Genomic DNA, 13,182 nt, shown 5'->3' with positions numbered 1-13,182 from the left:
TCCGGGCAGCAAATGATCTTTCTGATTTGTTAGCGTGTGCTTGAGGGATAAGCGATGGAGAGAATGATCACTTAATGGTAACTGATCTTCGTAATTGCATGTTTGCAGTGTGAAAGCAGGAACAGCTGCTCGTGGGAGTTACTGTACAAATAATTGTGCTGGCTGTTGGTGGTATCTAGGAGCCTTGTTGTTACACGTATGGCTCATTTTTATATTACAGAAACAGACAAAAAGTGGAAACTGTCATTTGCTTAGTGAAAAGACTAGTTAATAGCAACCAGTACATGGATGTGCTATTCTGCTGTAGGTTTTTATGTTTTGTTTTGGTCACAGGGTTAGAGATGAGATTTAATATGTCCTTGCTATCCTTGCCATTTTTCATCATAGCCTTTAGTGAACCAGGTATTACTGACCATCTAACCTTTGTATCAGTTTGCTTTCTTACAGCACTTGATTGTGTGAAACTTAAGGAGGTATAAATGTCTTGGAATTCATCTCTAACCGTCTTGAGATGGATATTCTTATCAGTAATAGGAGCATTGGTTACACTGATAACACTATCTACCTTGAAATATCCATTGGATCTAATGATTTTCTCAATTTCCAAGAAATGTTTGGTTTGTTCTTGCTACTTTGTCACTGATTGGCCTCTATTCCAAATCCTTAGTCATGATCGTCGATTGATTCGTTTAACAGATATTCAGTGTGCCTGCCTACTAATATGCCAGGCCCTGTTACTGGGGTGCTGTGACTGTTGGCCTGATATTGTCAGTACTTCAGATGGATTATGTACGTGTGTATGTATTTTTCATTAGGAGTAAGAAAAAAAGGCAAAGTGTCTTATTTTCTTTCTTTCTAGAAAGGACCTTTGGATTCCTTGAGACCTTTTGCTTGGTGGAACTTCGTTTAAACTCCGTCTTTGTTCTTCCTCAGAGGCGGCCCCGAATGAATTAGATCAGATGTCAGGAGAAGTGGAAGCCCTCTCTGTTGAACTGAAGCATTACATTCAGGAAGATAACTGGAGGTTTGAGCAGGAAGTAGAGGAGTGGGAAGAAGAGCAGTCTTGCAAAATCCCTCAAATGGAGTCTTCCACCAGCTCAGCATCACAGGATTTCTCTTCATCGCAAGGTACCTGAGAAGGGCATCTATGCCGGTGATCTGGTGGGATTCATGCTGCACTCCCGTAGCCAGTCCCGTGCACTTCATCTGAGTGAGCCGTGCCACGGTCTGCCCACTGGAGTTCAGATAGAGTTGGTGTTGCACAACCTGACGGCCTAGCCTGTGGCTCTAGACTGTCATTTCTGCTGAGCAGAAGTAAGAGCAGAAAGACTAGCTGCCTGTACTTTCACTCTGTTTAGTTTTTTGCTTATTTCCCAGGTTGCAGGAGAAACTACGTAGGATTAATAGGTAGATTTTATGAAAACTATTCTCCACAGGTGATCTTCCTAACAGATGGTTGTTTGTAGGAAGGCTTCTTGGCATAAAGAAATATGACAGCATCAGGAGCACATTAAACTTTACAGCATCATCAGTGGCTTCTTGCTAAAATAGCCATTTCTTTTAGTCACTAGTTTCTAGGGGAAATTTGCATAGGTTTTTTTAAAAAGGTTTGTTAGAAGGTTTGCACATGAAACTTTGTATCAATCCTGCTTGCCGTTTACAGAGTGTTCTAGAGGTTACTTCTCATCAGATGCTAATTCCTTTGTGTGGTTCTTTATCAGAGTCTTCAGTCGCCTCTTCCCACGGGGCTCGCTGCTTGTCCTCCGAGCATGCCGTGATCGTGAAGGAGCAGACCGCCCAGGCTATTGCAAACACGGCACGCGCCTACGAGAAGAGTGGTGTGGAAGCAGCGTTGAGTGAGGTGAGAATGGCTTAGAAGCCCAAGTGCAAGAGGGGTGGGCTCTTGGCAATAACGACCACAGTTTCTCGCATTTCTGTTATCCTGTGCCTGCTGCATTTAACCAATCCCTCTTTATTTCTTCTGTTTTTTTCTTACTCTTTCTCTCCATTCTGCTGCCACAGCTTAAGGAAGCTGAACCCCAGAAGCCCATGTCCCCGGAAACAGACCTTGCAGAGCAGCCCGAGCAGCCCGCACAGGCTCATGACGCAGAGTCTGCTGCCCAGCCTAATGCTGAGGTCTCTGAAGTCGAGATTCCCAGTGTGGGAAGGATTCTGGTTAGATCTGATGCAGATGGATATGATGAGGAGGTACAGAGATGAGTCAGGGTTTAGCTGTCTGTCGTCAGTCTTGTATTTCCTTCTCACGTGACTGAATATAGTTGTGTGAGGTGTTTGGCAATAGTTACTGTTTTCTCATTGACGCAAATAATGGGCGAGAGGGCCTATCTCAGTTACCACTGTACACTGCTGCCAGTATATATCTACCCAGACCTGTCCTTATGAGGGCCGCTGCAGAGTCCAGAGGGCTCAGAAAGGCAGAATTTAGTTTTTTGTTTGGTATTATGAGCAAAGAAATTGCCTTTAGGAGTCTTTGTCTTTGGTCATGTTAGTCCATTGTGTCTCCTCCAAATATAAAGTTTTCAGTTGTCCAGTGAGCAAAAAAACGGATGTGACTTGAAGGTGTTTTTAATTCTGAAGCTTTAGGGAGAAGCTGTAGAATCCCAGGTGGTTCATTGTCTGCCGCCTGTACAGTTGTCACCACACACTAACTGTTGGGAATCCTGTCCTCAGGTTTCTGTTTTTTCCTGTGGGGCATTTTTTTAATCATTGTAAGAGTTTCACTTTGTAAAGTGTTATTTGTGTATCCCCTAGTTTCCAGACTGTTTAAAATGTGCTCTTCATCCTAGTAAAACTCCAAAATACTGGTGTATTTAGGATATACACCCAAATTATAGAACTCAGTTGGAACTCTCGCCTCAGACGCTTCCCCTCCGAGAGTTGTAATTTAACTCGATTCTGTAGCAGCGCCACAGCGCAGGTATTTTTAGACATACATCTTTATCCATTGGCTAAATTAGAGAGAATATGTAGGAATAGCTTGTCTTGGGCAAAGTCTTGACATTGTGCAGAGGGCCAGGGCTGTGAATGTGTGTAGGACCCGGTGTGTGAGCCTTGCCTCGCAGTGGGTTCCAGCCACGGAGCACGCTGCCATGCTTCCCTGCAGCGGTCTGTTCACCTTTCCTTCATACAGTCTTCTTTTGAACCTTTCTTCTCTCCTTTTTCTCTCTGTTTTGTGCCCTCCTGTGGTAGGTGATGCTGAGCCCTGCCATGCAAGGGGTCATCCTGGCCATAGCTAAAGCCCGTCAGACCTTTGACCGAGATGGGTCTGAAGCAGGGCTTATTAAGGTATCTCTGTTTTTTGAATTCTCATCCTTATGCCACAGGTATCATAACACGGGGCAGTAATTTCCTTAGATGCTAAAAAATGGGATTAAAAGGTTTTCATCGAAGTAAAACATAGAACTTCCTTTCCTGCCCAGCTAACGACCCAGCCATCTCACAGCACTGATGGCTTCTCCTCTCTTGGCACTGACGCGGCTTTGGTGTTCTGTGTTACACCTGGCCTGGAGGGCTTCTTGTTGTTCTTAGGAGCCATCTGTTCATAAAGCTGTGAATGGGACCTTGCCTTTGTAATTTGGGGGCCATAATATAAGAATGAAGGCCATGCTTTTTAAGGTACTTGAATAAAATTTAAGGTACTTGAAGAAATTGCATTCATGTCGGTTTTTAAATTTCAGGTCCTTGGTACTCAAGGATATGCCTGAAACAATTAAAACTAAATATTTGTTTTTCTGAGAACTTGATGAGGAAGATGAGTTTCTTGTGAGTATGTCTTTGGTGCCAGAGGAGTTTTATCCTTATGAAATGAAAGAAACTTTCAGATTCCATAGTTGCCTCTGTCATGTCTCAGTAAGGACTTCTCAAAAGTCTTCTTAGAGTGATGAAAACCTCTGTAGCGCTTAGGCGTCAGTTTCTGTGTGTAGAAGGTCACAGTGTGCGCTTTTCTAACCACAGTTCTGTCTTCAACAGGCATTCCATGAAGAGTACTCCAGGCTCTATCAGCTCGCCAAAGAGACCCCCACCTCTCACAGTGATCCTCGACTTCAGCATGTGCTTGTCTACTTCTTCCAGAATGAAGCGCCGAAAAGGGTAGTAGAGCGGACCCTTCTGGAACAATTTGCAGACAAAAATCTTAGCTATGATGAAAGGTGAGGAGGGGCTACTTCGGTGAACCACCCTTCCTTCTGGGTCTGGCTTGACTAACTCCTCTGAAGGGGGAGCTTTCATTGCTTTCTGAACTTCGTTCACAGGTCAATCAGTATTATGAAGGTGGCTCAAGCGAAATTGAAGGAGATTGGTCCAGATGACATGAATATGGAGGAGTACAAGGTGAGATCTTCTCTTTACGTCTACAAAGCAAACACATTAAGGCCAAACCAACAATTTTATATTATCACAGACTGACCACCCGCCGCCCACCCCCCAAAGAAAGCTGGGTGAGAATGAATGAATGATCTTTTCTTACCCTTAGAATGGCCAGTTTCTTTATTCCATTGTTCTGTTAGACTGAATCAGCACTTCATTTCTCTTAAATACCCACTTTAGCCCTGTTCTGGGCAGTAAAATTCTTGAATTCATGGCTTTGGTTTGCTTTAAATAATTTAGTTCTCTAACATTTCTATATCTGAAATTAGATTTTTACACATTAAAATGCATGCATGACTACAGATTTTCAAAAAAGGCATCGTGTTGTAGGAAAGACACTGTCCTGTGCCACCTAAAGTATGTCACCACCCCCACTGAGCTTAGTGTTGTTCTGTGAGGTTGGAATGGCCGTGTCCCTCCGTCTTCCGTCATCTGGATGGTTTTGTCAGAACTCGGGAGGCCGTTCATTTATACCAGAACTGAATGACTTTGACGTGGGTGTTGGAAATTAAGATCCTAAATTCTAAAGCTCATATGAAATGAGTATTTCTGTTCCTTGGTGGAAGGAGCAAGACATGGAAAATTAAGGTCGGCGGTAGACGTTAATTCTAAATGTCGAATACTTTATTATCTGAAAGCCTTTGTGTCTCCTGTTTTTGTGCCTGGCCACATGTGCTCAATGAGTATTTGTACTGAGTTTGAAGTTTACTGTGGCGGAAAGGGTACAAGTAGTCGTGGTCATAATCATGAATGGCTGTCATTCCTTTTCAGAAGTGGCATGAAGATTACAGTTTGTTTCGAAAGGTGTCTGTGTATCTCCTGACAGGCCTGGAACTCTATCAGAAAGGAAAGTAAGTTGGCCTCTTATGTCACTGAGATTACTGGTCAGGACACTTATTTATTGATGCCTACCAGGAATTCAGAAGGTCACAGCACCTTCACCCCCCTTCTCACATGTACCCTGTGCCTCTACCTTTTTCCAGTGTTTCACTTCACTTTTGCTCTGAACATCACACATGTTTTTTCATCCTTTACATAATGATAGATTTCTTAGTTGAGAGATATAATGGCCAGGTTTTCTTTGTGATAAATGAAAATGAACTCAGAAAGTGAATTTTAAGAGTTGGTGTGGACCTTAGTGAGCCTCTCGTCCACTTCTTTGTTTTAGAGTTGGGAGAAACAGAAGCCCGGGGAAGTTCCATGATTTGCCTTGGGTTTCTCGGCCAGTTTGCAGAGGAGCTGAGACTGGCTGTGGTCTTTGGCCCTCAGGCTTTTCCCAGTGCTCCATGCTGCCTCCATCATTAAGACTTTTCCATCATTTCAGCCAGTTGCATTCTTGTATTAGGGAACAGTGGGGACTAAGCCCTGGATTCGGGGAAGGAGCACTGAGCTGTTTTTTATCTACCGCTTTCTAAGGTACCAAGAGGCGCTTTCCTACCTGGTGTACGCCTACCAGAGCAATGCCGCTCTGCTGATGAAGGGGCCCCGGCGGGGCGTGAAAGAGTCGGTGATCGCTTTATACCGAAGAAAATGCCTTCTGGTTTGTACTGATTGTAAAGCCTTACGACTTTTTAATTATCTATTGTGTTTACCTCTGCTCCTTGAAGCCGTGAAGAAATACAACTTAAAAAAAATCTCCAACAGGTTTTAGATTTTTCCAAACTCTGAAGAGTAGTTTTACATGGAAACAAATTATTTTAAGTTACTTCAGTGAATGTCATTCTTCTTCCACCCCTGGTAGAAGTTAGGTGAGAATCACTTATCCCCATTTCGGTGCCCTTTCTATGTACTGCATGATAGCTTTTATCACATGGCCTGTCTACTAGATTGTGAGTTCCTGAGCACAGATCCTCTTCTTATTCAGCTGTTTACTTGGTGTCTGGCCCAGAGTAAACATGTAAGAAATGTGTGTTTTTCCTGTGTTCCCTGCTAAGCTAGTAGATGAGCATTTTAGTGACTTCTAAAGAGATTCCAGTTTTTTTTTAAAAGGTATGAACCATCAGGATCGGTCCTGCCATTCTGTTAATATCCTCGTCATACACCACTGGAGATCTATCCTGACCTATTTTGCATTTGGCCGCCACGTGGGAAGGAGACCCATGTCCCCTCTGCCTCCCCAGGGGTTCCTGCAGGTGCTTGTCCTTCAGAAACTACAGAGGCGGCTTTCCCAGACCCACGTGCTTGCCTTTAGCCTCTCTGACACCCGGCAGGATCACCCTTCACGGGAGGAGTCAGGCCAGCATTTCTCCCACTGCTTCTGTTAATACCAAGTGGAGGAGATTAAGTCATGACATGTATTTATCTCAGAAGCTTCATTTTCTGATTAGACTTCGGTTCCTGCATCAGTTATAGGTATGGCAGGGCACTTTGAAGCTGAAAAAAGGGCCTTGTAGATTTGATGGACCCAAATTTTAGTAAAGACATGATTTTATTTTTTAAATCACCAAATACAGATTACATTTTGAACATCCCACTCAGCTGCCACAGGGAGACAGTACTAGGGATTTAGAGTCTTTCCACCTCTGGCTCTCAACCTCCAGTGTGTGTCAGAATCGCCTAAGGAGCTTTCAGAAGGTTGGGACCCAGGCGTCTCCCCAGACAGTTAAACCAGTCTCCTAGGGAGGCGCCTGGGCACCAGCTTGCCTTCTGCAGGTGATTCTGATGTTCAGTGAAGATTGAGAACCATTGAATAGGCCTTTTGATAGAAGCGGGTGTTAAATATGACCTTGACTTGTAAGTTTAGGCCACTGGGTCAGAGACTTTGCTGCATTCGGGTCACCTTGGGAGCATTAAAAAAAAAAAATCCCAGCGCCCAGGTCACCCAAATACCAGTCAGTCAGCTTGCTTGGGTTGGGGCATCGGTACTTTTTAAAGATCCCCAGGCATTTCCAGTGTACAGTGGAGTTTGGGAAGTACTTGTTTAGGCTCTTCTAAAATAGATATTCTCTTTCAGACTTTTATTTTTGTTCACTCTGTTTTTTATCTATAGGAGCTGAATGCCAAAGCGGCTTCTCTCTTTGAAACAAATGATGAGCACTCTGTAACAGAGGGTATTAATGTGATGAATGAGTTGATCATTCCCTGCATTCACCTTATCATTAATAACGACATCTCCAAGGATGACTTGGATGCCATTGAGATCATGAGAAACCACTGGTGCTCTTACCTCGGGCAAGATATTGCAGGTGTGCTGTTGTTGCTACTTCCAGTAATTTCTAAGGCCCTTGAGAATTCTAGAAGTTGCAGTGGACTCAGTTTGTAGTACCGGTTGTCAAACCATTTTAAGGCACTGGAATCCCCTAGAATATACAAGAGTCAAAAGTACATCTACTCTATTGAAACAAGGAATGGGAGCCTGCACCCCTGTCCTTCTTAGCCTCCCCTTACCTCCTCTGGGGCTGCTGAATCACCTCCACAGCCAGCCAGCCAGCTCTGTTTGAAATAAGTCACTGCTCTCCAGGAATGTCAGACTGCTCTTACTTTTTCGTCTGCCGAAATCTGAACTTTAATTTTATAGTTTAAAAATAAAAATCTATTTATGCAGCTTGATTACCTGTTGGTGCCGTAATCAAATTTTCCTGTGACTTGAAGTTGCAAGACATAAACATATTATTAACTATGATGCCTTCAAGGTTAACAAATTAGTAAATGGAACGTCTGTGCATGTCCAAAGCATTTTGGAGAGGGAGCCTAAAACTAGGTATTTTTAGGTGAGTTTGATAGATTTAGAAAGTTGCTACGTATCCTAATACGAATCCTCTTTGTTAGTTTCTCACTGATGTAGAGATATTCTGTTGACTTGTTAAAGTTCATAATATTTATTGAAAAATTCTATAATAATTAGTAGCTATGATTTTGTTTTAATGTCTTCAGTTTTTACTTAGACCATGTGTGATACATAGCTTTACATAATGCCGTGTACACACTAGTATATTTTAATTACTTGAAGGAAAAGAGCAGCATTTTATTTACGGCAATAGTATATTTACGGTACATTATATTTATGGTACTTTCTCAAATTTTAAAGGATGATTGATTGGAAGACGTGTCCATAATGAAGTGAATATATAGTGTTATTCTGCCACACGTCACATGGCTTAAAACAGTGACCTAAAACTTTGGTATATTTGGCAAATAGGTCTTTGCTACTGGTTTGGCCTGAAGGAATCATCATTTGTCATTAGCTGACCAGAACAATGCTTTAACCTTTCAGGTTGGGTGATGGCTGTATGAAAGACCGTCTCCTATCATTGCAGACTTAGTTTTTACTCAGAGATTTATTTAGCTGTATAGTAACCATCCATTTTTCCTCCACAGAAAATCTGCAGCTGTGCTTAGGGGAGTTTCTACCCAGACTTCTAGATCCTTCTGCAGAAATCATTGTCTTAAAGGAGCCTCCGACTATTCGACCCAATTCGCCCTATGACCTTTGTAGCAGGTTTGCAGCTGTCATGGAGTCAATTCAAGGGGTGTCAACTGTGACAGTGAAATAAGCCCCCACGTGTTCAAATCCCATCCTGGTCTTTGGTTGACTGCCTGTTGCACAGAAGTCTGTTGTCACAGTGTTTACCTTGGGAAGGGGATTAGGTGGAAAAGTAAGATTCAGATCCAGACCCCAACCATACTGTGTATGTAAAGAAGGATTGAAAATAAAATTGCACTTTTTAGGTACAGAATCATAAAAGCGATTTCACTAAAAAAGGCAGGAACCAGTGTATTAAGGTATTGATTTATGGCAGAAGACCTGAAATGCCTCTTGTACCTACAGGCGTGCTTGGGCTTTTCTAAGCCTCTTGACACTTTTAAAATTATCCTTCAGGCATAAGTGTTTTTGACAGCAGAGTAGAAGGGTGATTCATCAGAACCTGAACCATATGAACAGCTACTAGTTATTTTATCAAATACAGATGACATTAAAAAATTCTTAACTGCAAGAGAGGAGAAGCATACACCTTGCCTGGCTCTTGACAGGAGATGACAAGATAGGTTGTTGATGAACCACTACCCTTTCACACGTGGGTAGAACATAAGGTCATGCATGTGGCAGTAAGATGTTCAAAAGTCAAAAGAAAGCTGCCTCTCCTTCCTTTCTTCTCTCTCTTTTACTTTATATTTTTAAATAAACCAGAAAACCTCATACTCAGTCCTGAGTGAAAGAAAGGAAGGCATTAAGGACGTCAGACGGAGTAACAACATTGTGAAACTTGACTAAAGATCACGTTTTCATAGTTAACCATTTAGGTAAAAATTTCTAGTGTCTGAAAATTGTCAAAACCCATGTCTAAGGCTGCTGCTGGCCCAGAAGAACATTTTGATGCCCCTCCCCTTTTTTGCTTCTAAAAAATAAGGGATGTGGGTTTGTAAAAAGAAAAAAAAAATCTATATATATATGTATATGTAGAGAGAGAAATATCCCCTCTTGATAATTTTTAAAAGGCTCCAAATTGGGTATCCAAATTTTAAGATTAATGAGGGAATCGTGGGAGGGAAAAACACTTACTACAACAATGCAGATTTTATAAATGTGCAATAAAAGTATTTGTTTTACCTTTGGTATGCAGTATGGCCTTTATTTAAATATATATTTTCTGTTTTGGAAATGGATGGACTCAATAAGCGTTTCTCACGTTTCAGTTTTTCTTCTTGAAAAGAGAAATGCAGATTAGAGCATTGAGAAGCTTGATGGGGATGAAAGGCAGTGGTCACTTCTTGAGCAGCACCTAGTGGTGACTGATCTCTTTTCATCTCATTTGCTAGTTGTATTGCATGTAAGTGTATCCACTTTGTAATTTTTCTGATTTAGAAGGCAAAAAAATTATTTTCTTGAAACCAAATTCTTATATTTTGGTTAAATTAATGGTTAGGCCGTCTTTTACAGATATTCAGGGGTGCTTTTGTGTTTTAAAGCTCACTGCAAAGATCTGTTTCATGGGAAATTAATCACTTTTCTTACCCATTGATTACCTTTTACTATTTAAAATTCTAGGCAGTAGCACCATTTGCCTTCTGCTTTTAAATACCTGTCATTACTGATTACTGTGCACAGTTATATAACAACCCTGGGATGAAAATGGGGACTGTGGTTTGTCCAAGGTCATAGGTGTCCTAAGTAGTGGAGCCAGGACACTAACCCTTGGTGTGTCTCACTTCATAGCCTGTGCTATATTAACAACTGCTTGACTGCCCTTGGGAGTCTTGTAAAATCTTTTGCTTTGTACCTTTCCACATTAGTTATTTCCTGATGAGCTTTTGAGAACCTGTAGTTGGTGAAGAAAGGAACAGCTGTACATCTGTAGTGTTGGATCCACTCAGACCACCATGGCGGGTACTGGTGCTGCCTTAGGTACAGCTTAGTTTCTTTCAGGGTCAGCAAACTGTCTCAAGCTAAGAGTGGCTTTACTTATTTAAAGGGTTGTGAAAAAGAAGGATGAGGGGAAGGGATGTTGGGGGTGGGGTGGGAGAAAGAACCAGTGTGACCCTTAACCAGAAGTGATTTCAAGAGTTTGGGCAGGGTACTTGACCTCAGCATAAATTCCCTGGAGACTGGGTTTAGCCTTTCCCTGGTTAACTGGAATTGGCAATCCTTTTCCATTTGGATTTGTTAATTAGCTCTTTCAAGAAGTATGGAGCATATAAACTCATTGTTATCCTACCCACTTCAAGAAAGAGGTGTGAAGTGGATACATAGAACAATTTAAATAATGAATGAAGAAGAGGCAAGGGTTGAATGAAGGGCTGGGATGTAGCAGGGGTAGGATAGAAGGGAGAATTAACTGCAGCTGTAGTTTACTCATTTTCCTTGCTCGGTTTATTATATTTCATTGAATGAATATACCTTACAATTTATTATGCTAATTGTCATTTGAGTGTTTCCAGTTTTTGGTTGCTACCCATAATGCTACCAGGAACGTTCATGTACATGTCTTTTGATGCGCCCAAGAATGCGTTTCTGTTGGTATGTAATTCTGAGTGGAATTACTGGGTCCTTAGAATATATGGGTCATAGGAATAGGTAGATGTATCTTTATTAGGTTCTACCAAACAGTTTTCCGAAGCAGTTATACCAATTTAAACTCCTACCAGCAGTTTATAAGAGTTCCAGTTGCCCCATATCCTTGTTAAGATTTGATTTTGTCAGTATTTTTAATATAGCCATTCTGGTAGACATGTGATGATATCATTTTGATTTGCACTTCCCTGTGTCAGCTGAAGAAAAATGCACAACCTACAAGTTGCAAGTTATGTTTTATTTAGGGACCTTACTGAGGACTGTGGCCCTGGAGGCATCCTCTCAGATAGCTCTGAGGAACTGTTCCAAAGAGGTAAGGGAGGGAAAAACATGTAGTTGAACATTAAAAGACTGCTACTAATCTCAAAAACACCAGACATTTCAAGTTAATGATTTTAGTGCTTTTCTACCTATGAGAAGATGCGAGCCTCATTGAAATGATTCCTTAGATATGTACTTTAACTATCTAGGGCCAGTATCCTGTTTTTCTCTGTCCTGAATTCCCCTCAGGGTGCACCATCAGGGCTGGCTGCAGTGGCTGATGGCTTGATGGTAGGCAACATTCCTTTTTTTCCTGGGATGGCAGGCAACATTCCTTTGTCCACATCTGTGTCCTAAGGATGTCCAGCATCTCTTAATATACTTATTGGCCTTTGGCTATTCTGTTTTTTGAAATACGTATATAAGTCTTTTGCCCACTTTTTTTTTTCTTTTCCTTAGTGATTTATAGGAGTTTTTTGAAAATATAGTCCAGTTATGGAAGCTTTTTTGGTTATATGCATTGCCTATATCTTCTCCCACTCTGGCCTTTCATTTGATGTCTTTGGGTGAAAACAAGTTTTTAATGTTAAGGTTGTCTAGTTTATCAGTCTTTTCCTTCATGGTTAGTGCTACTGTGCCCTATTGAGGAAATTATTTCCAAGGTCATAAAGATATTCTGTGTTATCTTCCAGAAGTTTCACTGTTTTACCCTTCACATTTAGTGGACTGACCCTCACCATTTATTGAAAACATTTTGTGTTTCCCAGTGCTATGCCTTTGTCATAAGGTGTCTACGTAGGGTTCTGCTTCTGGGCTCTTTTGTCTGTTCTATCGGCCTGTTGGTCTGCTTGTACCAATATCACATTGTCCTAATTAGTGTAGCTTTATAAGTCTTGATATCTGGTACAATAAATTGTCCAGTTTGGGACATCTTCAATATCATCTTGGCTATTCTTGATTTTTTTATATTTCCATATAAACTTTAGAATCAGTTTGTCAATTTCACACATGCATACACAAATCTCCAGGGATTTTGATGTGGTTTATAGTGACTATAGATAATTTGAAGAGAATTGACATCTGATCTATGAACATTGTGTATACTGTTTATTTAGGTTTTCCTCAGTTCCTGTATAAAGGTCTTCCACCTCTTTCATAAGATTTATTCCTGGATCTTTGATGTTTTTCAACCTATTGTAAATGCTGTGATTTTTTTAAATTCCATTTTTAATTGTTTGTTGCTGACATCTGGAAACAAATGGATGTTTTTATATCAAGCCTGTAAGTTTATTAATTCCAATAGTTTATCAGGTTTTTTTTAGGTCTTCTGTATATACTATGTTATCTGTGAATGATGACTATTATTTCAAGTCCTTACAACGTTTCTTTTTCTTGACTGGTCACACTAGGACCTCTGGTATAATGCTGAATAGAAGTGGTGATAGTGGGTGTCATTATCCCCCCCCCCATATCAGGGAGAATGTTTTCAGTATTTCACCATACTGTAGGCTTTTTATAAATTCCGT

The 13,182-nt window shown here is 41.1% G+C and overlaps 1 protein-coding gene across 9 annotated transcripts in view; it reads left to right on the top strand.

Annotated features, from left to right (window-relative positions):
- Positions 1-11,767, top strand: part of USP28 (ubiquitin specific peptidase 28) — a 58,732-nt gene extending 46,965 nt beyond the window's left edge. For 5 of the 9 annotated variants that reach the window (XM_079930020.1, XM_079930019.1, XM_079930023.1 and 2 more), the window contains 9 exons: positions 934-1,128; positions 1,722-1,861; positions 2,023-2,208; positions 3,991-4,169; positions 4,272-4,350; positions 5,158-5,237; positions 5,803-5,926; positions 7,376-7,571; positions 8,704-11,767. In XM_079930020.1, coding sequence (XP_079786146.1) covers positions 934-1,128; positions 1,722-1,861; positions 2,023-2,208; positions 3,991-4,169; positions 4,272-4,350; positions 5,158-5,237; positions 5,803-5,926; positions 7,376-7,571; positions 8,704-8,879 — 1,355 coding nt within the window. In that variant the 3' untranslated portion in view covers positions 8,880-11,767. Of the gene's footprint in view, positions 1-933; positions 1,129-1,721; positions 1,862-2,022; positions 2,209-3,210; positions 3,307-3,990; positions 4,170-4,271; positions 4,351-5,157; positions 5,238-5,802; positions 5,927-7,375; positions 7,572-8,703 lie in introns of all 9 variants that reach the window. The other 4 variants (XM_079930026.1, XM_079930027.1, XM_079930025.1 and 1 more) reach the window with 2 other exon arrangements.
- Positions 11,768-13,182: the final 1,415 nt, after the last annotated feature.

This window comes from Stenella coeruleoalba (assembly GCF_951394435.1).
Source record: "Stenella coeruleoalba genome assembly, chromosome: 8".
Taxonomy (NCBI): Eukaryota; Metazoa; Chordata; class Mammalia; order Artiodactyla; family Delphinidae; genus Stenella; species Stenella coeruleoalba.
This window is presented reverse-complemented; position numbering and strand designations above follow the sequence as displayed.